Source organism: Bufo gargarizans, chromosome 3 (genome assembly GCF_014858855.1).
Source record: "Bufo gargarizans isolate SCDJY-AF-19 chromosome 3, ASM1485885v1, whole genome shotgun sequence".
In the NCBI taxonomy this organism is placed as follows: Eukaryota; Metazoa; Chordata; class Amphibia; order Anura; family Bufonidae; genus Bufo; species Bufo gargarizans.
The window spans coordinates 159,484,926-159,512,816 of NC_058082.1; the positions used below are offsets into that span (position 1 = coordinate 159,484,926).

Here is a 27,891-nt window from a genome sequence, read left to right on the forward strand (position 1 = left end):
AATGTGAAGCTGTAATAATGGCAGAGGATAAGCACACAAAATACAAAAAAGGGGACTATATTCATAAACGGCTTTCATCTTTTGCTGAATCATTACTGTTCTGTGTGAATGACATGTATCTCGAGATGCAGGTCTAGCCACTTATTCAGTGCTGAGTGTCTGCAGATTGTGAAGTAACCTACCTTATCTGGTGTCTTTACTTTAGGTACACTTCATAAGAGAAGGATGTGGAGAAGACAAAATCTGTCAAAGTAACCTGCAGCTGAATTACACTTTCTACTCTCGTGTAGGCAAAGTTGACCAGTTTGTACCACTGCCTGTGTAAGTATGTAGACACGGTGGGTCTTGAAAATATGACTCTTCTCTGGTCACACAAGTAAGATATGACTCTTTTATGTCAATTTGCATAAAAGGCGGGAAGTACAAAAATGCATAATACTTATTGAATTCGTCTGCAAATGAGATTAAAAGTGTAATTTATATGTTTAGGGTAACACAATGAACATTTAGAAACGCTCAGTGAGGGTAGCATAGTGGAGGTGACAGGTTCCCGTTAAAAAAAATTTGCAACTTAGCAGAGTTATTTACAATAATTCACTATACATCTAGGCCAGCTTCTAGCGGCAGTAGATCTCAGCACATGGACAGCAGAAGATGCAACAAATTCTTTAAGAGGCCATAATAACTTCAGAGAGCTCTGAATGACGTTTTACAATTATTGGTGTATGAAACCCCAGTCTATCCATTTTAGCTCACAAAAGTGAGTACACCTCTCACAAGTATTTTATTCTATCTTTTCATGGGACAACACTGAAGATATAACACACAGCCATTAATGTCTAAACCGCTGGCAACAAAAGTGAGTACACCCCTAAGTGAACATGGCCAAATTGTGCCCAAAATGTCAATATTTTGTGTGCCCACCATTATTTTCCAGCACTGCCTTAACTCTCTTGGGCATGGAGTTCACTAGAGCTTCACAGGTTGCCACTGGAATCCTCTTCTCCATGACAACATCATGGAGCTGGTGGACGTTAGAGACCTTGCGCTCCTCCAGCTTTCGTTTGAGGATGCCCCACAGATGCTCAATAGGGTTTAGGTCTGGAGACATGCTTGGCTAGTCCAGTACCTTTACCCTAGTTTCTTTAGCAAGTGGTCGTCTTGGAGGTGTGTTTGAGGTTGTTATCATGTTGGGATACTGCCCAGTTTCCAAAGTGAGGGGGTCATGCTCTGCTTCAGTATGTCACAGTACATGTTGGCATTCATGGTTCTCTCAATGAACTGTAGCTCCCCACAGCCGGGAGCACTCATGCAAACCATGACACTCCCACCACCATGCTTGACTGTAGACAAGACACACTTGTCTTTGTACTCCTCACCTGTTTGCCACCACACACGCTTGACACCATCTGAACCAAATAAGTTTATCATCAGACCACAGGACATGGTTCCAGTAATCTATGTCCTTAGTCTGCTTGTCTTCAGCAAACAGTTTGCAGGCTTTCTTGTGCATATTCTTTAGAAGAGGCTTGCTTCTTTATGGGACGACAGCCATGCAGACCCATTTTAAGCAGTGTGCAGTGTATGGTCTTAGCACTGGCTGAGACAGGTTGCCCCCCCCATCCCTTTAACCTCTGCAGCAATGCTGGCAGCACTCATACGTCTATTTTGAAAAGACAACCTCTGGATATGACACTGAGAACATGCACTCAACTTCTTTGGTTGACCATGGCGAGGCCTGTTTTGAGTGGAACCTGTCTTGTTAAATCATTGTATGGTCTTGGCCACCGTGCTCCAGCTCAGTTTCAGGGTGTTGGCAATCTTCTTATAGCCTAGGCCATCTTTATGTAGAGCAACAATTCTTTATTTTTCTTCAGATTCTTAGAGAGTTGGACTTCCAGTGACCAGTGTGAGAGTGTGAGAGCGATAAAACCCAAATTTAACTCCCTGTTCACACCTGAGACCTTGTAACACTAACGAGTCACATGACACCGGGGAGGGAAAATGGCTAATTGGGCACAATTTGGCCATGTTCATTTAGGGGTGTAGTGGTGGATGGTGATAAAAAAAAAATATATATATATATATATATATATATAACCTTAACGGCGCTGCTGCAGAAGACAGGACTCAGGTGGATAAAATAAAGTTGGTTCTTTATTAATAAAAGTCTACGCGTTTCTGGGGCGGACTGCCCCCTTCACCCATTGTCCTGATGAAGGGGGCAGTCCGCCCCAGAAACGCGTAGACTTTTATTAATAAAGAACCAACTTTATTTTATCCACCTGAGTCCTGTCTTCTGCAGCAGCGCCGTTAAGGTTCTATATATATATATATATATATATTTTTTATCACCATCCACCACTATCCAATTCCGGACACCGTACTCCACGGCTACCGGCAAGAACTTAGGCAGCAGCAGCAGTCACCCCCGCAAGCTGGACGGGCCTTACTACCAGCTAAAGTGATCCAGAGGAGTTGTGCCTTCTCACAACCAAACACGGTAAGCGCAATCAGTGCTTTGGTGGTTTTTATAAAAATACCACACGGTTTTACACACGAGGCGCTGCCTCCTGTTTTTTCTCTCTTGTTTTATCTATACATTTAGGGGTGTACTCACTTTTGTTGCCAGCGGTTTAGACATTAATAGCTGTGTGTAGAGTTATTTTGAGGGTGCACCAAATTTACACTTGTTATACAAGCTATACACTGACTAATTTACATTGTATGAAATGTGTCAGATCTTCAGTGTTGTCCCATGAAAAGATAGAATAAAATATTTACAAAAATGTGAGGGGTGTACTCACTTCTGTGAGATAGTGTATCTCTTTCATCTATCTCATATAGGTTGCCTGCAGTTCTTTAAATGTAGGCAAGCTAAGTTTGTCATTTGGTGCAATTCATGATATGTTGCATTGGGTCCAAATAATGTAAAAAAATAAATAAATTCAGCTCTTGTACATCTGTATGTAGAACTCTGGGTACCACACTGAATCTCCTCAGTTCACATGTGCCTTCTTCCATAATTTACTGCAGCAGTTATTAGTATTTATAGAAATGTATGTGTGAATGGAGCTGTGCTGTAGTGCACTGGACCATTGGTGGACAGTGATGGAGCAGCTCCACTGATTATTACTCACATTGAATCTCAGAATGTGGGAAGCAGAAGGGTTGTCGAATGAGTTTATGGTCGTTCTGACTGTAATATCCCTGCTGCTCTCTTTTACAACAAGAATCACCCCATCTCATAAATCGTGTTCCCTAATTACCTAATATAAAAGTAACGGTTCACACGGATGAATGATTTTGCATTTTGCTCAGTGAAGTCACCAAAGCAGAGTTCGGTGTTACATATCCCGTATGCCGAGGGTTTTTTTAACAACAAAATGAATATATTTCCTTGTAATTAAACACAATTTTAGTGCAATCTGAATAATAAAATGTTTAAGTGCCTGAGCAAGTAGTGAGAGATGAGCAGTCCATGAACACAAAATTAAGACTATGGGGTCATTTACTATGAGGAAGGTCCCTTCTTGGACCGAACGTCTTGACAATGTCAGCCGTATCCATTATAAAAATTGTTGTACTTTATAGACCCATACTGATAATTGAATATATTAAGAAATAAAAGAGCAAAAGTAAAGAAGACGTGTCGTAGTGATATCTAAGGGCAACAGCCTACCACTGGCACCACCAACCATACTTGGAGTGCATGTCATCACTTTATGGTCTATACAACGTGACATCCACAGTATGCACTCCCTTAGAGACGGAGCATGTGTGTTCATTAGCACCCAGCTCATTAGGTGGGCGTACACATTGCTATACACTTTGAACACAAGGTGGTGCCATTCTATGTAAGTAAAGCGGAGCAATGTCTACGTCTACTGCGCACTTCCTGTCTATTCAGAGAAGATACGCAAGCAGTCATAACTCATCTGAATAATTCCTTTAATCAAATGAATATGTAATAAGCTTAGTGTTGACTCGGCATGTGTGATAACAGAACTCTGTTGCGATAACCCAACTTGATGGTTCCAACCTTGCTTTTGTAGAGAGAACAGTACTCCGGTGTTTTCACTGACCGACCAGATTTACGTGGTGCTGAAGATCACAGTTAATAATTTTCCATCAGACCCACTTCTTCCACACCTTGATGGAGATGATGCTCATGCGGCTCAGCTCATTGCCACCTTCCCTGAAACCATGTCCTACTCAGGTGTTCGTCCGGCAGGTTTAGCCATGGTATGAAATATATCAACCATTAGAAAGAACTGATTTTCATCCTGAGATGAATAATATGTATGATTGATTGGTGGGAGGACTGAAGAGCACGGTCTGGTTCGGTGCCTCTTACCGCACAGATGCTCTTAATATCGATGGGGGTCTGTGAATAGTCCTAGTAAGTGTTTAATAGACTACTTATTATCTGTTGCTGAGACAGTCTTTTTCATCCCCAGGACAAGTCGGTGTTTTGCCTTTCCAATTATAACGCATCCCAAGCAATATGTGAACTTGGCAACCCTTTGAAGAGAAATGCTGAGGTTAGTGTTGTCTTCTATTGTTATTAAGCTTTAGATATTCCGTATACTCTAAATTTTGATATAGACCTATTATTTATTAGTGTATTTTCCCACAAACAACATTGCATAGGACCCCCACCAATCATGAGAAAAGGGGTACAGTGTCCCCATTTGAATGGAGTGGTGGTCAGGCATATGCTATGCTATTCAACCTCAGTGGTACTGTGTGCAGCTTTTTCAATGGTCTGGAGAATCTTCTCTAAGTCAGCCCGTATTCCCTTGAATGACATGGGGATCACCACTTGCACGGACAATGTCCATGAAAGGGAAAACCCAATGCACTTGTATCAGTTTTCTGCTAGAGCAGCCTGAGAATGATGTTGGAGACATCATCCACATTAGACCTCATGCACATGACTGTTGTTCTGGTCCGCAGTTTTTGCGGCTCGGATGCGGATCCATTCACTTCAATGGGGCCGCAAAAGATGCGTACAGCACTCAGTGTGCTTTCCGCATCTGTTGCTCCGTCCCGTGACCCCCTAAAAAAATATAACAGGTCCTATTCTTGTCCGTTTTACAATGGGCCGCCTGTTCCGTTCCGCAAATTGCGGAAGGCACACATGCGGCTTCCGTATTTTGCGGATCCGCAATTTGCGTACCGCAAAAAACTGAACAGTCGTGTGCATGAGGCCTTAGTCAAGCAAACGATCTGGCTTAGGGCTCATGCACACGTCCATTGTTGTTTTGCAGTCCGTTTTTCACTGGTCCGTTGTTCCGGATCTGATTTTTTTTTCTTTGATTTAAGTCCTCTTTCGTTCCGTTATTGCACAACACATATCCATATGGTTTCCGTATTTGATCCGTTACGGATTGTATACAGAAGCAGTAATTTATTAATCACCAGACACATGAGCAATATGGGCTTGGCATAGCATTTCTACAGTATGGATCCGCAAAATACGGATGACATACGGATGTGTTCCGTGTGCGTTCCGATTGACTTGAATGGGGCCTCGGACCGTGATTTGCGGACAATAATAGGACATGCACTACTTTTTTGCGGAACGGCCACACGGACAAACGTAATGCACACGGAGTAACTTCTGTATTTTCTACAGCCCCATTAAAGTGAATGATTCCACATACGGTTCGCAAAAAAAAATAATGAACGGAAATGGAAAGAAAATAAGTTTGTGTGCATGAGCCCTTAGGCTCCGCATAAAGTAGAACTCAGCACTCAAATGTTGTTGCTTGTTTCAGTCCCTATTTCTGGGACCTCAGATTCTGATTGCTTCTATGGTATAGGAGAAAGCTGATAATTATTCCATTGCATCACTTTGCCTGCCCTTTGTGCTCTACTGCTATATTTTTATTTACTAGTGTTTTCCTATAGCAGTGCAGCAATCAGAATCAGAGGACGGTCCTGGAAATAAGGGCCGAAACGTCAGGTTTGCTGGAATGCCTTTAAAAAAAAGTGTGAGTGCAGAGTATACAGGTGAAACTCGAAAAACTAGAATATTGTGCAAAAGTCCATTTATTTCAGTAATGCAAATTAAAAGGAATTGCATTAATGCAGCTTAAAATTAGAATTTTGTGAAAAGGTTCAATATTCTAGGCCCAAAGTGTCACACTCCAGTCAGCTAATTCATCCATACCCCCTGAGCAAAGGGGACCTGAGATTGGCTTACAGCTTATGAAACCCCAAAGGCACATAATCACCCAAATTATAACAAATTAAGGCTTAAAATATCTCGCTTTGCATGTTATGAGTCTATCTCATATGTTAGTTTCACCTTTTAAGTTGCATTACTGAAATAAATGAACTTTGCACGATATTCTAATTTTTCGAGTTTCACCTGTATGTACAGTATATGTGATTTCTTGTGAAGTGTGAAAGGCTTTGTTCACACCTGCATTGGGAGCCTCCATAGAGCTTTCTGCCATATTTCGGGGAAAATATAGCACAGGATGCAGTGCTATTTTCCCCCCATAAAATTACGGAACCTGACACGTCATAATCACTAAGTGGTGTTCTTCATGTGACATTTGTCACATCTTGAACTCCAATTTTCTGTTCCTGTGATGGAACAGAAACACATTGGGGGTCATTTATCAAACTGGTGTAAAGTAAAACTGGCTTAGTTTTTTTTTTGCAAACATTTTTCGTACGTTTTTTCCCCCTATAGGGATGTTGAAAGAACACCAAAACCAATGCATGCTAAAAATTTTTTAAAAAGGCAACAGAGCAAAAACACAAGGGTATTGGGGGGAGATTTGTCAAATAGTTGCCCATAGCAACCAATCAGATTCCACTTTTCAATTTGGACAGCTCCTTTGAAAAAATGAAAGGTGGGATCTACTTTACACCAGTTTGATAAATGACCCCCAGTATTCCTAAACCAATGTGAATTGGGAGAACAGGGAACGTCCAGCACATACTTCACTGCTAATTGGCATATGGCATATTTTTCATGCTTTATTTTCTACGGTATGTGGTGCCAATGGGGATCAATAGGTATAAGTTTACAAAGGGTTATATTTGATGTCATAGATTGTGATGGGTAACACCTGGTGACAGGTTCCCTTTAATTTCCTTGCTGTGTCATCCCTTTTTATCTTAGGGTATGACCACACAGCGTGGTTGTGTGGCACTTATGCTGCGTTTGAGTACCGTGCGGTCATACAGGCCCTAGTGGGCTCTAATTATACTAATGAGATTACATTGTTTAGTCTGTCTGCATTGTTAATGAGTGGTATTGCGGTACTCAAACGCAGTACTGCAGTGTCACCAGTGCCGCACCAATGAGCCGTGTGGTCGCACTCTCATATATTACATGCTTCTATTGTGAGCTGATGCTTTAGGTTGGCCATACACATGAGATATAATTGTATCAGATCCAAGTGCCATTCTGTTCTTATTAAACATACACATGAGATAGCTATCAGACAAATGCTTGCTTGTCAGACAGCTATCTGTCCTGGTCCTCCTAAAAAAAAAAAATATATATATATATATATATATATATATATACATATGCTCATATGTAATGAACAGGAGAGCGGAACCTCTGTCAGTGACTTATCTTCTCACAAATGAATTCGGTTTTGAAATCCAACATGCCCTATCCTTCTCCCCCAACATTCTGCAGTTGGATCAGTCAGGAGGCCACCATACACTTTAGATATATGGCAAACTTTAAACAGGTTCTCTGAGAATTAAGAAAATAAAATTACTGAAAAGACTTAAATATTACTTTATTATAAATATATTCCCAAATACCTTTCATTAGTTATAAATGGTCCTTTTTGTCTGGGGAGCAATCATCAGGAGAAATAAAATGGCAGCCATCCTATTAGTACACACAAAACCTGTCCTAATCACACAGCAGGACAAGTTACTTCACAACACTGAGCTAAAGAGCTGCCTCATCCTCTTCTCCTACTTGTCAGGGATTATGATTTTGAATTTAGTCTAATATGATATTCAGCTGAATCTCTGTAGGAGATGGCTAATGAGCAGCAGCACTTATATGCAGTCTCCATTACCACAGCCCCATATTACCACAGACTGCCCTGTCTATTCTCTCTGTATTTTATGTCTCCTCATGAACTCCATTCCTGCAGCTATTCAGCTAAAGTTCTTATCAGATGTATTCAGCATCATAATCCCGGACAAGCAGAGAGGAGGATGAGACAGCTTTTTAGCTCAGTGTTGTGAAGTAACTTGTCCTCCTGTGTGATTAGGACAGATTTTGTGTGTACTAATAGGACGGTGGCCATTTTTGTTCTCCTAATGATTTGCTCCCTAGACAAAACAAGCCATTATAAAGAATGAAAAGTATTTGGGAATATATTTATAATAAAGTAATATTTAAGTATTTTCATTTTCTTAATTCCCGGAGAACCCCTTTAATGTCCCAAGACCCCTCTTTTAATGTTTGATCTTTTGTTTCAGGTAACTTTCTACATGGTTATCAGCACCCAAGGAATAACTCTAGAGACCACGGAGTTGGAAGTGAAGCTAGAGCTGGCTACGTAAGTCACTGTCTGATCTAATATACAGTAGGTAGCACCAGGAAATGATTTGTTTTCACTGTGTTAGGGCTCATGCACATGACTGCGTGCTGGCCGGGCCCATGCTCTGGACCGCAAATTGCGCTCCGCAATGCACCGGCACCGACCGTGGAGCAGCCGCATGCGGATCGCGGACCTATTCACTTCAATGGGGTCCGCGATCCGCATACGACGGTCCGCATCGCAAAAAAGTAGTGCATGCACTCAGTGGGCTTCCGATCCATGCCTCCGTTCCGCACCGCATCTCCCGGATTGCGGACCCATTCAAGTGAATTGCGATGTGCACACGGCTGGTGTCCATGTATTGCGGACCCGCTGTATGCCCGCTGTGTGCAAGAGCCCTTACCAGTGAATTTGTCATATATCATCAGTAATTCATGGAATAGATTCTACGTCAAAAATGGGAAGCGGGGAGGATGACATAATGACTAACCATAGTGCCAGATGAGATCTGAAACCTATGCCAGTTAGGACTGGCGTAGATATCCGTTATTTACAGCAGTTTTCTGGTGTAAATTATACTAAATGTGTTGGGGAATAGTGACCCCGTCCCCTTCTGCTGACCTCTCTTTTTTTTTTTTTTAAGTGGTGAGAGCAGCGGAGAAAGGCTAAAAGTTGCAGATTTTTGTGTAAAATGCAGTTTGTGTAAAAATGTGTGACTTTTTGCACCCTTTGTAAATGACTCCATATGCAGTATGTCCTCCCAGTGTTTACGTAGGTTTTCTCTGGGTACTCCATCTACCTGCCCCATTTAAAAAACAAAAACAAAGGTTGTACGTGAGAGAGATATGAAAATCGGACTGTGAGCCCCAAAAAGGAATAATGCAAGTTCCCAGATGCAATTAAAGTTCTGATTATAGTGAAATTTAATATTGATATACAGAAGATATTGACTACTAGTGGCAGCACGTCAACCCCAGCTTTGATATAGGAGTAGCATTAAACACTTGTGTCTTTGTAGGATAAGTGAGCAGAAAAACCTTACTTCTGTCTTTGCCAAAGCCAAAGTGATTATTGAACTTCCTCTGTCTGTCTCCGGGTAAGTAAGCACGGCGCTTACAAAGCCAAAATCCTATTGCCTGGACATGCATCAATTATGTAATATAATTATTATAGATAAATTATAGATAAAGTGCACTATTGTTTGGCAGAAAACTCATGTAATATTGAGAGGGGATATGCTGTGTTCTTTTGCAGGGAGGCCACGCCTAACAGATTGTATTATAGTGGGGAGGTAAAGGGCGAGTCTGTAATGGGAAACGAGGAAGATGTTGGCAGCCCCGTGGACATTAAAGTGACTGTAAGTTTATTCATTTTTATATTGCTCTTACCTGTAAATTCATCTAGGATACTGGAACTGTTGTATGTTGTACAGTACACCAAAAGTGTGCACCAAAAGTGTGGTACAATGCAAATTAGAGGGCATCTGTCAGCAGAAACTGGCTGACCTGTTGCATGTGCGCTTGGCAGCTGAAGACATCTGTGTTGGTCCCATGTTCATATGTGCCCGCATCGCTAAGAAAAATGTAGTTTTAATATATGCAAATGAGCCTCAAGGAGTAACGGGGGCTTTGCCATTACTCCTAGAGGCTCCACTTCCTTTTGCACTTTAGGAGATTTCAGAGCCAGACGTGATGACGTTTACAATGCCTGGCCAAAAGTTCATCTACAAAGAGAGCTCAGCATTTAGGAGTAAAGGCAACGCCCCCTGTTGCTCCTTGAGGCTCATTTACATATAATAAAACGTAATTTTTCTCAGCAATGCGGACACATATGGACATGGGACCAACACAGTTGTCTTCAGCTGCCAAGCGCACATGTAACAGGTCAGCCAGTTTTGTGTGTACAAAACTGCTGACAGGTGCCCTTTAAATACCATTCCCATGCAGTTTAATGGGTATAATGCAGTACAGATTTTAGGGTATCCTGTGTAAGTTTTGTGTGAATTTGCCACATATTTCATCTATTGCAATACATGCCGATTTAAAGGTGGATTTTTTTTATTTATTTTTTGTGTACGGCTTTGGAAAGCATTCTAAAGTATATGAACTTGCCTTGAGAGTATGTCCAGTGTCAAACTGGCCTAGGGCCTACCACTAAACTGGTTGAGATGATGTACGCTGTCTATTCATATGTAGTGCACTCGGTCTACTGTGCCATGTGCCGCTTGTGCAAGGGCTGGAGGGCTGGGGACCTACTGGGGGATTCACTTGTTCTCCTGTTGGCCAGTCTGACCCTGCAGACAGGGCAGACTTTCCACAGCAGATTTTTGTGTTCCATAGCAAAATCCATATGTCTTACATACAGATTTGTCAGCAGTTTTGGTTTGGATATGCAGTTGATTGCAAAGGGTGAAATCCACAATGGAAAACCTCAGCATAAAATGACATACTGCACCGCTGATCAATTTACCCTGCAGATTTTTTTCTGCAGTGTGTGTATGAGAATTCTTAAAGGGTCCTGCCACCTACGTTATGGTGCCCTCAATGAGGTAGTTTTGTAGTACTTTTACAAAACTGACCTGCCAAGAGTTTTGTTTCCTCTTGTGCATAAGAAGGAAACCTGTCAGTCATCGTCCAGAGGCGGGGAGGGTGGAGGCAGCGAGCAGCAAGTGAGTCATCTCTATCACAGCGCTAGTGTGCACTGTGGGCTCCAGCAGATCAGTACTATAAAAGTACTGAATGCCATCACAGCAGCAACAGACCGCCATTATACAGTCTGTCACTATACTATGCTGCCCTCAGTAAGCGCAGTATGGTATGGCTCACAGTTTTCTTTTAAAATCCACTGATACCGTAAAACGCTGCGAATCTGCCACAAATAAATCTGCAGTGGCAAATCAGAATTGTATACATGCCACGTGGACCTGCCCTCCAGGACAGTAGTCATCTAGTGTCATTCTTTTTGTGTTTACTGAGACAGGAGCTGTGGGTACAGACGCAGTGGTATCATGTCATATTCTCATCTACGTTGCCCACACTTAGATTTAGGGCTCATTCACACTGCCATATAACTGCTGTGTTTTATACCAAATGTGACACAGTGAGAGGTTTGGTCTGGGAAAACAGGTATTTTCCGTCCAGCATGTGCTGCTGGTCTGATTTACAGCTAGGTGAGGTCAAATACCAGACCGGATTTTAAATGCCGATCCGGGTTTTGGCAGCACCTAGCTGTCCTTAAATAGGCAGCTGGGCTCAGAAGCCAGGTCTCTCTGTGTTGGGATCTGGGAGCCTTGTGTCTGGATGAAGGCTTGCTACCTGTTTGGCGTGAAAACAGGTTGGTGCTGCTATCAGCAAGGACTCTTTGAGTCAGAATTGCCGCATGGTGTGAATTACCACCAACACCACAAGGTGACTATTTGCTTGTTTATGACTTGCTTGTTTTGTCACTTGCCTAAAGTGTGAATAAAACACTGAACTGTTTGATCCAAAGAACTTGTTGTTGCATCTACAGGTGAAACTTGAAAAATTTGAATATGATGCAAAGTTCATTTATTTCAAAAATGCAAATTAAAGGTGAAACTAACATATGACATAGACTCATTACATGCAAAGCGAGATATTCCAAGCCTTTATTTGCTATAACTTGGATGATTATGGCTTACCGCTTATGAAACCCCAAAGTCACAATCTCAGGTCCCCTTTGCTCAGGGGGTATGGATGAATTAGCTGACTAGAGTGCGACAATTTGAGCCTAGAATATTGAACCTTTTCACAAAAATTCGAATTTTAAGCTGCATTAATGCAATTCATTTTCATTTGCATTACTGAAACAAATGGACTTTTGCACGATATTCTAATTTTTCGAATTTCACCTGTATACTGCGTCCGCTAATCCTGTCTACCAGAGCGAGTCCCCACACAAGCCACAATAAGGCTGCCATGGAGGTGTCTTCTGTACTTCTTTGTTCCAGTGGATGCTCATGTATGAAGGCGTTGTCGCTTACAAGCATTGCTTCTTGGAATGAATATCTCTGCAAATATGCCATTCAGCTGAGCCTGTACAGCTAAAGGATATCCTGTCCTATCCTTGCAGCTTCAGATTATTACTGACCCCTCAAATGGTGTTTTTTTTTGTAGAATATCATCATGTCAATGACACTGACAGACATGAAGGACAGTCAATAAAGTTATATACAGAAATTCCCCCTACAGTGCCCCTGTAGTTACAATGCCCCCTGTAGTTACAATGCCCCCTGTAGTTATAATGCTCCCAGTAGTGCCCTATACAACTGTAGTCGTCCAGGTAGTTAATGCCCACCTATGGTGCCCTAGTATTTATAATACCCTACTGTAGTGCTCCAGTAGTTATAATGTCCTCCTGTATGGCCCCAGTAGCTATAATCCTGCATATATTGGCCCACTAGGCAAAATGTCGCCCTATAGTGCCCCGGTAGTTATAATGTCCTCCTATAGTGCCCTAGTAGTTATAATGCCACCTGTACGGCCCCAGTAATTATAATGCACCCCTGTAGTTCCTCAGTATTTATAATGCAATGCAGGTCATGGGTCTCTTCCGTCCGGCAGCCTGAGTTGCCTGCATATTGGCACAGGCAGTTGTGATGACGTCACTGCGCAGCCTGTTCTGTTGATGGTCCTTTAATAGGTTTCAGGCCTAGTGACCTGTGGCCCACCACAGTATTCAGCACTATTGCTATCCTGAGGACCGCGATACAGTTGAATGTGCGGCGCTCATGATGTTCGGGGCCCTGGGCAAAATATCCAAAGCTCTATCCCCAGATGTTTTGGCCTAACGATGCCCCTGCATATTAAACACTTATGGCTACTGTGAATAGTTTGTTCACTATTCTTTATAATCTTTTCATTAGGTATCAAACAGAGGAAAGTCCTTACGCACGCTGGGTTCTGCATACCTAAACCTTATGTGGCCACATGAAATGGCCAATGGAAAATGGCTGCTGTACCCAATGAAGATTCAGTTGAAAGAGAAAGATCAGTCAGGCCGCAGCCTGGAGTGTAGCCCCATAAATGCAATCAACCCCCTCAGACTGGTAAGTAGCTGTTCTTTTTGGATTGAAAGTAATCATACTTGATATGGAGATTATTACTTATGATCTACCTTAAACCCTTTTTATTTGCCCCACAACTATTTTCTAGGATACAGTAAGATCAGATTCAAGTTCATTGATACCCACTGCAAGTCCGCGTTCTGCAAGGCGATGGTCGCTGACGTATCCTGCCAAAAAGAAGGATGTTGTTCTGGTATGTATTACCATGATACCTTGGGACATGCAAAACCTACATGTGCAGGATAGACTATAGAAAGACGTTCATGTAGTGCGGGTTGTGAAAAGTCTACGATTCCACGATTCCCACCCATATGAATAAACCACACATGTGCTGTCACCTCTATGCTGAAATATAGTTTGCATCTCTGAAATAGCAATTGGATTACAACTCTCTTGAGATTGGTACCAGAACCCAACTAATATATATTCATGGCATTTGGCTTGTGCCATGAAATTCATACGATTTTTTCCTGCCTTTTTTTTTTCCTATAGGGATGTCAAAAGAACACAAAAACCAATGCATGGTAAATAAAATAAAAAAAAAGGCAACAGAGCAAAAAACACAAGGGTATTTGGGGGAGATTTATCAAATTGGTATAAAGTAGAACTGGCTTAGTTGCCCATAGCAACCAATCAGATTCCACCTTTCATTTTGGACAGCTCCTTTGGAAAATGAAATGTGGAATCTGATTGATTGCTATGGACAACTAAGCCAGTTCTACTTTACACCAGTTTGATAATTCTCCCCCATTGTCTTAAAACGCCACTACAGAAGACACAGAGTCCTGGATTTACTATGGTGCCTGCACTAAAAAGCAGTGGCCTATTGGAAAGGGTGAGACTTCCTAGGAAAGGAGCAGAGCCAAAGATGTGGCATTTTGCACCGAAATTGCACCACGATTCCGGTTTAAAAATCTGTCTGAGTAAGCCAGAGAAAAGTGTCTATCCCTGTACCAGATTTATTATTAACCCTAGGCCCCTGTGATAAGTCTGAAGCAGGTCTAGACAACCTGTCTAAGGTTACACCATCTAAAGAGATTAGTGAATCTGGGACACAGTGTTTGTAAGGCCATTTTTTTAAATAATTTCCTAATGCCAACATATAACTTCTGGTCATGTGTTCACACCAAAAAAATGGGCTTTAAAAAAAAAAAACATATGGCCAGTCAGCACTGTTAGGAAATGTTCCTACTGTTACTTCTGCTGGCTCAAAAATACAAGGCTGATTTCAAGCGAAATCTGCCTCCAACATTTACTATCTCTTTCAGATTTTTTTTTTCATTTCTGAATGCATGTTTTAAATAGTTACAAGAATAGGTGCACTACTGTGGTGGATGCAAACAGTAACATCTGACTGAACCCTCACACTGATGTTAAAAATGAGACTTTAGCCAGTATATCCTTATATTAAGGACATACCTGAGCCCGCGCACCACGCCAAGGTTTCTCAAGTGGCACAGGACCTAACTCTAAACCTACCTGTACCGTATGAGTAGTACCAAAAGCCAGTGGGCAAATTACAGCAGGGTAAGGTGCGACTCACAGCACCCAGTTCCCTCCAGTGTGACTAACCACACATACAATGGGAGGATGCTTAGAGTCCCACCCATGGCTGGCTGATATTTTGCAGGTGCACCTAAATGCTGCCTATGGATGGTAATCAAGGCACATTTAGATTGGAGTTTATACACCTCCACATATAAATATACGATTTAAATAGTTTAAATGGAAAAATAAAAAAATGAATGCATGTTTTTGTAGCGGTCAGAGGAGGGAGAGACCGCAAGGCAGGATTCTAGTACAGTACAGCGGACAAGGAGACTGAAGCAAAAACCGGCTTTATTAAAGAACCAGATGTAACTGCCGGAAAATCAGATTAACGGTATAAACAGGTTTACACAGATTACATGAACACGAATTAGAATAAATTCACAGTATACACATCAGAGTCCAGGCTACACTCAGCTAATATGCTCCTATCTACCCCTGCTACTCAGGGTTCGCTTCTACAGCGCTTTGACTAAGTCCCTGACCCTATAACCCAGGCATGTCCAAACTGCGGCCCTCCAGCTGTTGCAATAATACAACTCCCAGCATGCCCTAATAGCTGTAAGCTATCCAGGCATGCTGGGAGTTGTAGTTTTGCAACAGCTGGAGGGCCGCACTTTGGACATGCCTGCTATAACCTATCACAGATAAGCACCGGTGCCACTCACAGTTCCGCAGATTCTCCTTGATCCAATAAGAAGCAGTCTGGCTCCAGGTCCGGTCCCTGGCTTGTCTGTCTTTCCCTCTCTCTCTCTCTGGTTTCAGCAGACGCAGATCTTCTTCAGCTCTGGCAGGAAGGCTCCGGATTGTACTGGTCTCAGACACACGGTCCCACTCCTCTGTAACACACTGTGCAGTCTCTTTCTCTGGGTCACAGCTGCAGCACTTCAGTTCAGAGTCTATCTTGGCCTGTCTCCAGCACAGCCAGCTTCTCAGGACTCCATCAGTCAGGCTCCATGTCCCATCACTAGCCTTTACTTGGCTCCTAACATAGCAGCCATCCTCTCAGCGCACTCCCACCTCTAGCCAGGACTCAAACCCCGGGAACTTCTGGCTCCTTCTACCTCTTGTGTATCTCAGAAACAGTTCAGCTTCCTCTTTCTCAGAGCCACAGTGGCCTCTAGTGGCTGAAATAAGTCATTACAGTCTATGTAGCACCATATTGTAGATATCTGTGCAAAGAACAGTTATTCTAGGGGCTGACCCTTACATTTTGCCTGCAAAAAACAAGCAAAATATGCTCCAAATAACACACCAGCATATAAAGGCTTCTGGCGTTAAACTTTTCCAGCAGGCTGTTCTGGCAGGGGAACAGCCTGCCGGATCTGTACTACCATTTGCACACGTGTTCTGCCGGAAGTCCGTCCGGCCCCATTCACTATAACGCAGCGTGCCGAGGTTTATGTCCGGCCGCCTCTCAGCATGTTTTCCGTGCTGCGGCTGGATCTCTGGACTTCTGGCAGCACGGTAGTACGGATCCAGCTGGAACAGCCTGCCGGAAAAGCTTAACGCCAGTGTGAAACTGGCCTTAGAGAGTATTCTACACCCTCTTATTCACGTAAAATGCTTCAAGAAGTGACATGCCCTGCTTGAAATGCTTTTTTAAAAACGGCTCCAATATTCACCATATAAACAGTGCCGAGCGCCAAATGGGCTGTTTTCAAACAGTTCTGACGGATATTTTGGCTTGTAATAGGAGCGCTTTATACATTGAAATACACTTCAAATTTAGAGGTGTACATGTACCCTCAGAGTGCTTCCTGTACATCCCGCCTAAACGGGAGATGGGGCGCACTGTTGACTGTAGGGCTAATACACCATGCATATTTGTGGTCCTTACAGTCAGTCTTTAAAGAACATGCGATGTGGCTGTAGCTTTACACTATATTTTAGGAAGTTTTAATTGAAATTTTGCACAAGAACAAAAACAGAACATAAGGGAAACTTTTCTGGACAATGTGGTTGGGCCCATATGACCATACGATCAGTCTCAGGGCTCAATGGTGCTTAATATTATAGTCAAAACTGGTCACCCCAGATGTAACGACTGAGTCCATCAATAGTTTGGTCCAGTTGCGCAGGGTGAATACATACGCTTTATGCCGAAGCCTAGGTCGGCCCGATATAGTGGCCAGAGGGCAAAAATAAGAAGGGTGCAGGAGGAAGAGGGTTTGAGGGAAAGGGCTCTGAGAAGGAAAATAAGGGAAAAATGGGGAAAAGATCATTCATTAAACCAGAACAATTTCTGTCATATGAAGTCAACAATCTATCTCTGTGGAGAAAAAGAAACCCTTTGGGGAACCAATAAAGCTCCACATGGCACGGGAGTCCCAGCTCAAGGTCTGATGGTGAATCAAACAGTAAACATGATGCTACTAGGCTTAGGAGCAGTGATGGCCAGTTCGCATTGTTCGCCCGCGAACATATGCGGGCTGCCATCTTTTTTCACAAGTCCGGCGAGGCACAGGTAAGCCCTTACCTGTGCCTGTGCGCGAGCCGGTCTGAAAACAAGTGCGGTCAGCGGGAGCAAGCAGTTCCGAGAACAGCCGCCGGGGGCCTTCATCGGGCTGTTCTCGGAACTGCCTGCTCCCGGTGACCGCACTTGTTTTCAGACCGGCTCACGCACAGGCACAGGTAAGGGCTTACCTGTGCCTCGCCGGACTTGTGAAAAAAGATCGCCCACGAACATATGCGGGCTGCTAACAAAATCTAAACTGGCAATCACTGCTTAGGAGATGGAAGGGTCACCTTGTAGGTGTTTGGAACCAAGTCGGAAGTTGGAAGCTATCCTTTATATCCGTTCATATATGGAGAGGGAGATGTGCAGTTAAGCTTTCCCACAATTCAAAGAAGAGAATTTCACTTTAGGGCTCATGCTTTTTTTCATGTCCGTTACTTTTTGCAGACCGTACATGGACCATTCACTTCAATGGGGCCGCAAAAAAAAGAGAAAGGACTACGTGTGCATTCTGTATCCATATGTCCACATGGCCGTTCCACAGAGAAATAGAACATGCCCTATTATTGTACGCATTACGGACAAGGATAGGACTGTTCTATTGGGGCCAGCTCTATGCACATGTCTGGTATCCATGTTTTGTGGATCCGCAATTTGCGGACTGCAAAACATCCAACGGTCGTGTGCATGATCCCTTATATCACTACTGAATGTTTGCTCTCTTTTTAAGGACTGTGAACGAGGAACTGCACAATGTGTAGTATTTAGATGTCCACTATACAGCTTTGACCAGCAGGTGGTGCTCAACGTCCACGGACGGGTTTGGAATAGCAGCTTCTTAGAGGTGACTACATCTATTATTTCAGTATTACTTGAATCGTTGCAGCTTTGAGCCTTTTTTCTAATCTTCTCGTGTATTTTGTTATATACAGGATTATCCATCTGGAAGTAACATAGAAGTGGTGATCAGGGCAAACATTACTGTCAAGTCTAGTATTAAAAACCTGGTGCTAAGAGATGCTACAACACAGGTACGCCCTGATGTCTTTCTATTAATGTGTACAAAATATCGATCGGCACTGCGGGAGATAGAGTGGCGGTGCGCGTGTCCCAGGGCAGGAGTCCCATGTAGATCAAAGGAAGAACGGACCGGCACTCGCTGTTAGTATATAATCTTGTGATTTATTGTCACATTCCAGTGACGGCGTTTCAGCATACAATCTGCCTTTATCAAACTGTTGATAAAGTTTGATAAAGGCAGATTGTATGCCGAAACGCAGTCACTGGAATGTGACAATAAATCACAAGATTATGCACTAACAGCGAGTGCCGGTCCGTTCTTCCATTGTCTTTCTATTAATGTCTGTAGCAGGGTTGGACAACCTGCAGCTCTGGGCCACATAAGGCCCACAGTACCATTGTGTGGAACCCCCGACCATCTGAGCAAACACATGCTGCCTCACACGTATCCTCCTATAAGATGAGAGCCCAGCATCTATCAGACATTTATGCTATATACGTTCAATGTGCCATAAATGTTTCACTTGGTAATAGCCCTTTAAGGTTTGTTTTTTTGGGGCCCTTAGGATGGTTTTGTCTGACGATGTGGACCTTAACTGGAAAATATTGTGCACTCCTGCCCTATATTGTATTCTTTATACAGAGCTTAGGAATGTCTGCTGCCAATAAAGGGCATCTGTCAGCAGATTTGTCCCTATGACACTGGCTGACCTGTTACATGTGCGCTTGGCAGCTGAAGGCATCTGTGTCGGTCCTATGTTCATATGTGTCCACATTGGTGAGAAAAATGATGGTTAAAGAGTAACTGTTTTTTTTTTTTTTTTTGCTAATGGCTAGGGACAGGGATAGGGAACATTTTTGTGATGTTCTTTATTTAGGAAAAACTTTTATTTATACTAGAAAACTAGGGTTGAAATGTCCCTCAGCAGCCGCTGCTAAGAGACATCCATCTTCCTACTAGCGCAGTGCTGCTCCCTCATATAGTAGGGCTAATAAAGTATATATTAATATATAAATAGATATATAAACTTCATTCAGCAGCGCTGTTGTGAAGATGGATATCCCTTAGCAGTGGCTCTGAAAAAGATTGCAGTTGAGGGACATTTCAGCCCTAGTTTTCTAGTATAAATAAAGTTTTTCCCTAAATAAAGTATATTCGAAAAATGTTCCCTATACCTGTCCCTAAACATTAGCAAAAAATAAAAATAAAGTTACACTTTTAAATATATGCAAATGTGCCTCTAGGAGCAATGGGGGTGTTGCCATTACACCTAGAGGCTCTGCTCTCTCTGTAACTGCCGCACCCTCTGCAGTGTGATTGACAGGGCCAGGCGTTACAATGTTATCACTGCCTGGTCCTGTCAGAGTGCAGAGTCTGTGGCAGTTTCAGAGAGAGCTGAGCCTCTAGGTGTAATGGCAACACCCCCGTTGCTCCTGGAGACTCATTTGCATATACAGTTGCAAGAAAAAGTATATGAACCCTTTGGAATGATTGGATTTCTGCACAAATTGGTCATAAAATGTGATCTGATCTTCATCTAAGTCACAACAATAGACAATCACAGTCTGCTTAAACTAATAACACACAAAGAATTAAATGTTACCATGTTTTTATTGAACACACCATGTAAACATTCACAGCGCAGGTGGAAAAAGTATGTGAACCCTTGTATTTAATAACTGGTTGAACCTCCTTTGGCAGCAATAACTTCAACCAAACGTTTCCTGTAGTTGCAGATCAGACGTGCACAACGGTCAGGAGTAATTCTTGACTATTCCTCTTTACAGAACTGTTTCAGTTCACCAATATTCTTGGGAAATCTGGTGTGAATCGCTTTCTTGAGGTCTTGCCACAGCATCTCAATCAGGTTGAGGTCAGGACTCTGACTGGGCCACTCCAGAAGGCGTATTTTCTTTTGGTTAAGCCATTCTGTTGTTGATTTTCTTCTATGCTTTGGGTCATTGCCTTGTTGCAACACCCATCTTCTGTTGAGCTTCAGCTGGTGGACAGATGGCCTTAAGTTCTCCTTGATAAACTTGGGAATTCATTTTTCCTTCGATGATAGCAATCCGTCCAGGCCCTGACGCAGCCAAGCAGCCCCAAACCATGATGCCCCCACCACCATACTTCACAGCTGGGATGAGGTTTTGATATTGGTGTGCTGTGCCTCTTTTTCTCCACACATAGTGTTGTGTGTTTCTTCCAAACAACTAAACTTTGGTTTTATCTGTCTACAGAATATTTTGCCAGTACTGCTGTGGAACATCCAGGTGCACTTGTGCAAACAGTAAACGTGCAGCAATGTTTTTTTGGACAGCAGTGGCTTCCTCTGTAGTATCCTTACAATAAATCCATTCTTGTTTAGTGTTTTACGTATCGTAGATTCGCTAACAGGGATGTTAGCATATGCCAGATACTTTTGTAAGTCTTTAGCTGACACTCTAGGATTCTTCTTCACCTCATTGAGCAGTCTGCGCTGTGCTCTTGCAGTCATCTTTACAGAACGGCCACTCCTAGGGAGAGTAGCATCAGTGCTGAACTTTCTCCATTTATAGACTATTTGTCTTACCCTGGACTGATGAACAGCAAGGCTTTTGGAGATACTTTTATAACCCATTCCAGCTTTATGCAAGTCAACAATTCTTAATCGTAGGTCTTCTGAGAGCTCTTTTGTGCAAGGCATCATTCACATCAGGCAATGCTTCTTGTGAAAAGCAAATCCAGAACTGGTGTGTGTTTTTTTATAGGGCAGGGCAGCTGTAGCCAACACCTCCAATCTCATCTCATTGATTGGACTCCAGTTGGCTGACACCTCACTCCAATTAGCTCTTGGAGATGTCATTAGTCTAGGGGTTCACATACTTTTTCCACCTGCACTGTGAATGTTCACATGAAGTGTTCAATAAAACATGGTAACATTTAATTCTGTGTGTGTTATTAGTTTAAGCAGACTGTGATTGTCTATTGTTGTGATTTAGATGAAGATCAGATCACATTTTATGACCAATTTGTGCAGAAATTCATATCATTCCAAAGGGTTCACATACTTTTTCTTGCAACTGTATTAAAACATCATTTTTCTCAGCAATATATGAACACATATGAACATGGGACCAACACAGATGCCTTCAGCTGCCAAGCGCACATACAACAGGTCAACCAGTTTCATTAGGTACAGATCTGCTGACAGATGCCCTTTAATTCCATATAATTAAGGTTACATACAAACATAAGGAAATTGACAGTTTTTTGTGGGAACCATGTAACTGATCCCTAATTTTGGACCTTTGCAGATTTCCATGATGCTGTATTCAGATCTCGATGTTGTGGTTCACGGAGGCATTCCCTGGTGGATTATCCTTATTGCAGTTCTGGCTGGCATTCTGCTCCTCTTACTGCTGGTTTTAATCCTCTGGAAGGTAGGATGATTTTTTCTCATCACGGGCATCTATGCTCCTTTTGATGCAACCCATTATCTTATTGGCTTTGTTAGCAGCTGCCTGACACTGGTTTCTACAGCTTAGTTTGCTGCCCACTAAAATTCCTAAGTCCTTTTACATATCAGTGTTACCCAGTGTTTTACCATTTAGTATGTACGGGTGACTTGCATATTCCTTCCAAGGTGCATAACCTCATCTGCCACTTCTCTGCCCAAGACTCCAATCTATCCAGATCCCTCTGTAGTAGTATACTGTCCTCTTCCGTGTTAATTACTTTACACAGTTTGGGCTACTTTCACACTTGCGTTCAGAGCGGATCCGTCTCAGACGGATCCGCTCATATAATGCAGACGGTGGCTCCATTCAGTACGGATCCGTCTGCATTATATTGTTAAAAAATTTCTAAGTGTAAAAGTAGCCTCAGACGGATCCGTCCAGACTTTCAATGTAAAGTCAATGGGGGACGGATCCGTTTGAAGATTGAGCCATAGTGTGTCATCTTCAAACGGATCCGTCCCCATTGACTTACATTGTAAGTCTGGACGGATCCGCACGCCTCCGCACGGCCAGGCGGACATCCGAACGCTGCAAGCAGCGTTCAGGTGTCCGCCTGCTGAGCGGAGCGGAGGCTGAACGCTGCCAGACTGATGCATTCTGAGCGGATCCGCGTCCACTCAGAATGCATTAGTGCTGGACGGAAGCGTTCGGGTCCGCTTGTGAGCCCCTTCAAACGGAGCTCACAAGCGGACACCCGAACGCTAGTGTAAAAGTAGCCTTAGTGTCATCTGCAAAAATTGATATTTTACTATGCATGCCTTCTACAAGATCATTAATAAATATATTTAAGAGTATAGGGCCCAATACTGACCCCCGAGGTACCCCACTAGTGACAGTGACCCAATCTAAGTGTGTACCGTTAATAACCACCCTCTGTTTTCTATCATTGATCCAGTTACTTAGGCCCCATGCACATGATGTTTTGGTCCGAGCCGTCCGTTTTGCGGACAAGAATAAGCAGTTATATCAATGGCTGTCCGTGTCGTTATGCAATTTGCGGACCGCAAAACACACAACGGTCGTGTGCATGAGGCCTTACCCACATACAGACATTCTCCCCCTGCGCTATCACATTCAGTGAGGGGTTACATTGAGGTTCTTGTCATTTTGAGAGCAAGAATGACTTTGGATGCTGCACTATTCTTGCTGAAAAAAATTATGCAAACCCCATACGGAACCCCTGATATAATGTAATATTGCGGGTTCTATCATAGCCTCAGGTCTATATTTCTCCTATCCGAATATATTTTCTCATTGCAAGTTTTTTACATTGGTGGCTTTACAGAGATATACTGTAGCTGAATATTCTGCATCTATTCCTTTTGATGCATAGTCCATCAGCACTGCTGTATACTCCATTTGACTCCATCATGTCTTCACGCTTGATGAACCTTGACAGTATATATCAACATTTTTTTCCAAATGGTCCTTTCAGTGTGGCTTCTTCAAGAGGGAATCGGCAGAATCCAAGTTCACCACAAATTACTACCGAGCACGTCTGGGGGTGCAGCCCTCTGAGCTAGATAGGCAAGCCAAAGAAGAGGCTTAGCTGGTAACACCCGGCACGCGCGTGTTATGAGTTTTTGCATAGTGCTCCATATTTCCAGTCTAATACTGTGATGGCTGACAACTAACCATGTTGAATAAGCATTTACTGGTTAACTCTTTAATGACCAGTGGATAAGTTAGACTAAACTGTACAAAAAGTAAAAAAATATATATTATTATCAATTGCATTTTATTTTTATTTTTTGTAGTTCTAATTTTGATAATTCACTCTTGAAAAAAGTGTTAACATGGGTTCTTCATGTTCTTTTGGTTATTTGGTCATTCTGTTTTGGTATGGGCATGTTGTCGGTATAGTCTGGCTTAGCACAGATGTTGTTTTTGTGTGTTTTTATACTTGAAGCATGCTGTATGTAAACTGTTTTTCTTCTGGTTGGAAGTTATCTACTATCCACAGTATTGGGGAAAACTGTTAGATAAGTGCAGGTCTGACTGCTGGGACCTCCACAGATCTCGCGAACGTGGGTCCCATTCCCCCCATCCAAATGGAGTGGGAGATCTAGCATGTGCGCTTCCACTCCATTCATTCTCTATAGCAGGCATGCTCAACCTGCGGCCCACCAGCTGTTGCAAAACTACAACTCCCAGCATGCCTGGACAGTCTACAGCTATTAGGGCATGCTGGGATTAGTAGTTTCGCAATAGCTGGAGGCCCGCAGGTAGAGGATCCTTGCTCCATTGGACTGCCTGAGATACTGTAGTGAGTACAGCAATGATATTAACGCTATTTTAAAAGTTTTTTTTGGGCAAATCATTTAATTTAAAAACAGTGTCATAGTGAGTTAAAAAAAGGTCACCTTTAGGGCTCATGCACATGCCCGTTGCCTGGCCATGGCCGTATTGCGGCCCGCATACAGCGGGTCCACAATACACGAGCACCGGCTGTGTGCACCCTGCATCACGGATGCGGACCCATTCACTTGAATAGGTCCACAATCCGGGAGATGCGGTGCAAACGGAGGCACGGATCGGAAGCCCACGGAGTGCTGTCCGCATCTTTTGCGGCCCCATTGAAGTGAATGGGTTCGCACCCGAGCCGCATTGTTTGGCCTAAAGGTACAGCCGATCACCCGATGAACGAGCCAATGCTCATTCATCGGGTGGAGGCATTGCTGGTGCGGACACCTAAATGATCATTTCTGGGCAGCAGGTCATGCTGTGTAAACATTGATCTACTGCCCAGAAACAGTAAATGTGTATGAGGGTGAGTGGAGGTGATTGCTGCAGGTAAACATTTAGCGTTCACCACCTGTAACGAACAGACAATTATCAAGAAGGAACAGTTTGTTCCCAGTAAGTGATTGTTGCTGTGTGTTCTCTCTGTGGACACCTCATCTCAATATCTGCCCAAACCCCAGGGAGGATTTAGCCCTCCTCAACAGCTTTTTACCTGCAGGCTTCTGTCTACTACTACGTACAACTACTACCCACCTTATATTATCGCCATTCATCCACAACCCTTCAATAGCCTCTCTAGGTTCAACTCACAATAATCTAATGTGCATGGAGGCATGGTAACCATTCCTTCATAATGAATAGGAAAAATGGGCAGCATCAGATGTTTTTCCAAATGACTACTAACCATGGCCAAGGAAACCTACATCCCACCCTTCTCAAATAATGTTTCTTTTTTTTTTCTTTTTTTTTTCTTAGTGTGGGTTTTTTAAGAGAAAGAATTACCAGGATGAGAAGCTCCCACAATACCATGCTGTGAAAATTCCCCGGGAAGAGCGACCCATGGTCCTAGAGGAGAAGACAGGGACCATTAAAAAGAAAGACTGGGTGACAAATTGGACTGAAGATGGGTCTATAAACAACGTTTCATAACATTTTCTGCCATCTTTCTTCTGGGACCCTTCCTGTGAACTATTCATGTACTAGGAAGGCTGGATCCTTTAGTTTTGGGTGGTTTCTTATATATTTGGTTTTATGCTGTTTTGTATATAGAGAACCTATGTGGAGACATCTCTGCTGCTTACATTGTTAAGCTCTGTCAGACAGTCACATCTGTGGCGTCAGCACATTACAGCCTATGGAGTGAAATCGAGGAAAATACGTCACATTGTAAAGCCACAGACGAAAATGAAAAGTGGATATGGAGATCAGCGTGGATATATTCTTTCCTGCAGTCATTGTCACTGATACTGTAGCATCACTGGTTGCCCTGGAGACTTTCAGGATTGTACAGATGAATAGCCAGACATTTATATAAAGGAGACTGTACAATACATTACAATACTTGACACTATGTATATATGTGAGAGAGTGAATATTAGCTTATAGCACACCCGGCCTGGACAGCAACTTATATAGCATTTCACGTCCGAATGAATTGACCCTAATGAAAGCTCGCCAGCTGCAGAGACTGGTCACGGGAATGAGAGCTGGTATTACTGCGTATTACTGAGTGCCGACAGTGCAGTGCAAATTGGTAGCTCATATGAATTCGGGCAATATACAGTATCTGCTATCTATAATGGTACGATTGCTGACCTAGTAAAAAAAAAATATATATATATATACGAGTAAGTTTATCAGATCAATGGTCTTCAGCCTGTGCGTCTCCATTTGCTATGGAAGTTTACCTGGGTGTTGTAGTACTACAACAGCTAGAGAGGAACAACTTGAAAACGCTGATCTATATCGTTCATGAAATCCTACTAATTATTATTATTATTTATGGCAGCAGGAAATTTTTGCATTCTTAAAAAAATCTATATCCTAATCACTGATTATTTAATATATCACTATTGATGCATAATGTTTGATTTGATTGTATGTACTGCTATACTAAGGACCAACATTGATGGCTGATGGACTCTAGGACGTGTCTGTGGAGCAAAAGATCCGCCTGCCAGCCATTGATGGAGTACAGTTCTGTGTATTAACATATTTCAGCTTGTTTCTGTTACTGTAGTAATGGACTCACATTTTATGTTTGCGCTGTCATGTGTCACAAAATAGCCTTTACTCCTCTATACTACACTTTCATCTCTTCTACAAATAGCATTCATTACCGCACGCCTTCATTAGAAGGGGGATACAGAGCTGTGGTGGTTCAAACAGTTTGGGGGAGATTTATCAAAACTGGTGTGAAGGAACACTGGCTTAGTTACCCAAAGTAACCAATTCAGATTCCACCTTTCATTTTTCAACTCTTCTGTGGAAAATGAAAGGTGGAATCTGATTGGTTGCTTTTGGTAACTAAGCCAGCTTTCCTTTATAGCAGTTTTTTGTTAAATCTCTTCCATTATGTGACATGGAAATGATAGCAGAAACGTATTGTTTTGTGCATTCAATAGGTTTATGTTATCACTGATGGAACATGCGCTCCTGTTACAGAGCCTATCTAAGTTCTCCCCAAGAATGAATGATAACAGAATTTGTAGACAAATGGATGTCTGTATTATATGACACCATGCACAGCAAAGCCTCATTCACACGTTTCACGGACGTGTGCGGTACGTGTTCTCCACGGACAGCTCACGTCCTCATTCATTTTAATGTGTGCATTCAGACATCAGTGTTTTAGCACGGTCCGTGGGTCAGTGTTTTTAGCATGGATGCATGCTCTATTTTGTCCGTGTTCACGGATCCATCACGTCCATTATAGTCTATGGGTCCGTATGCCATCCGTGTTGCATCTGTGTTTCACGGATCATTAGGAAAAGATGCTTTTAAAATTATTTTTCAGCTGTTCAGTGTCAGTGAAACACAGAATGAATGAGGCTTAAGGCGTGTAGTCAGTGTTTGATCAGTGATTTCCATCATTTCTGGTGAGCCAAAACTAGGCGAAGGGTCAAAAGTAAGACCAGGAGCAAATCTTTCCATTATACATTACTCCTGTGTAGGCTCCACTCCTAATTCTGGCTAACAATCGCTGATGGAAAGCACTTATCAAACACTGACCAAATACTGATTATGCAAAAGTGTCCTGAAGATAAGGTGTATCATTTGTCCCAAGAATTGTGATAATGAAATGATGTATAACACTCTTATAATACTGTTTTACCACTGTTTTATTGCAGCATTTTACCTCCTTATGGATTAAGGCCCATGTGTACTGCAGCTTGCTACAAACTGAGGCAGGCATCAGTCTAAACACTGGCAAGTGACAAGTTGTTCTAAATTCCAGAGAGTGCCCAGTGCCCATTTCAGAAAATGTCCCGCAGTCC

At 42.7% G+C, this 27,891-nt stretch overlaps 1 protein-coding gene across 3 annotated transcripts in view; it reads left to right on the forward strand.

The window, feature by feature from the left end:
- ITGA7 (integrin subunit alpha 7) overlaps window positions 1–27,268 on the forward strand; it is a 168,547-nt gene extending 141,279 nt beyond the window's left edge. For 2 of the 3 annotated variants that reach the window (XM_044288286.1, XM_044288285.1), the window contains exons 14-25: window positions 206–321; window positions 4,056–4,245; window positions 4,461–4,544; window positions 8,479–8,558; window positions 9,559–9,636; window positions 9,795–9,897; window positions 13,426–13,608; window positions 13,715–13,819; window positions 18,363–18,476; window positions 18,565–18,663; window positions 21,947–22,072; window positions 25,370–27,268. In XM_044288286.1, coding sequence (XP_044144221.1) covers window positions 206–321; window positions 4,056–4,245; window positions 4,461–4,544; window positions 8,479–8,558; window positions 9,559–9,636; window positions 9,795–9,897; window positions 13,426–13,608; window positions 13,715–13,819; window positions 18,363–18,476; window positions 18,565–18,663; window positions 21,947–22,072; window positions 25,370–25,543 — 1,452 coding nt within the window. In that variant the 3' untranslated portion in view covers window positions 25,544–27,268. Of the gene's footprint in view, window positions 1–205; window positions 322–4,055; window positions 4,246–4,460; window positions 4,545–8,478; window positions 8,559–9,558; window positions 9,637–9,794; window positions 9,898–13,425; window positions 13,609–13,714; window positions 13,820–18,362; window positions 18,477–18,564; window positions 18,664–21,946; window positions 22,073–23,585; window positions 23,703–25,369 lie in introns of all 3 variants that reach the window. The other variant, XM_044288288.1, reaches the window with a different exon arrangement.
- The last annotated feature ends 623 nt before the right edge of the window (window positions 27,269–27,891 follow it).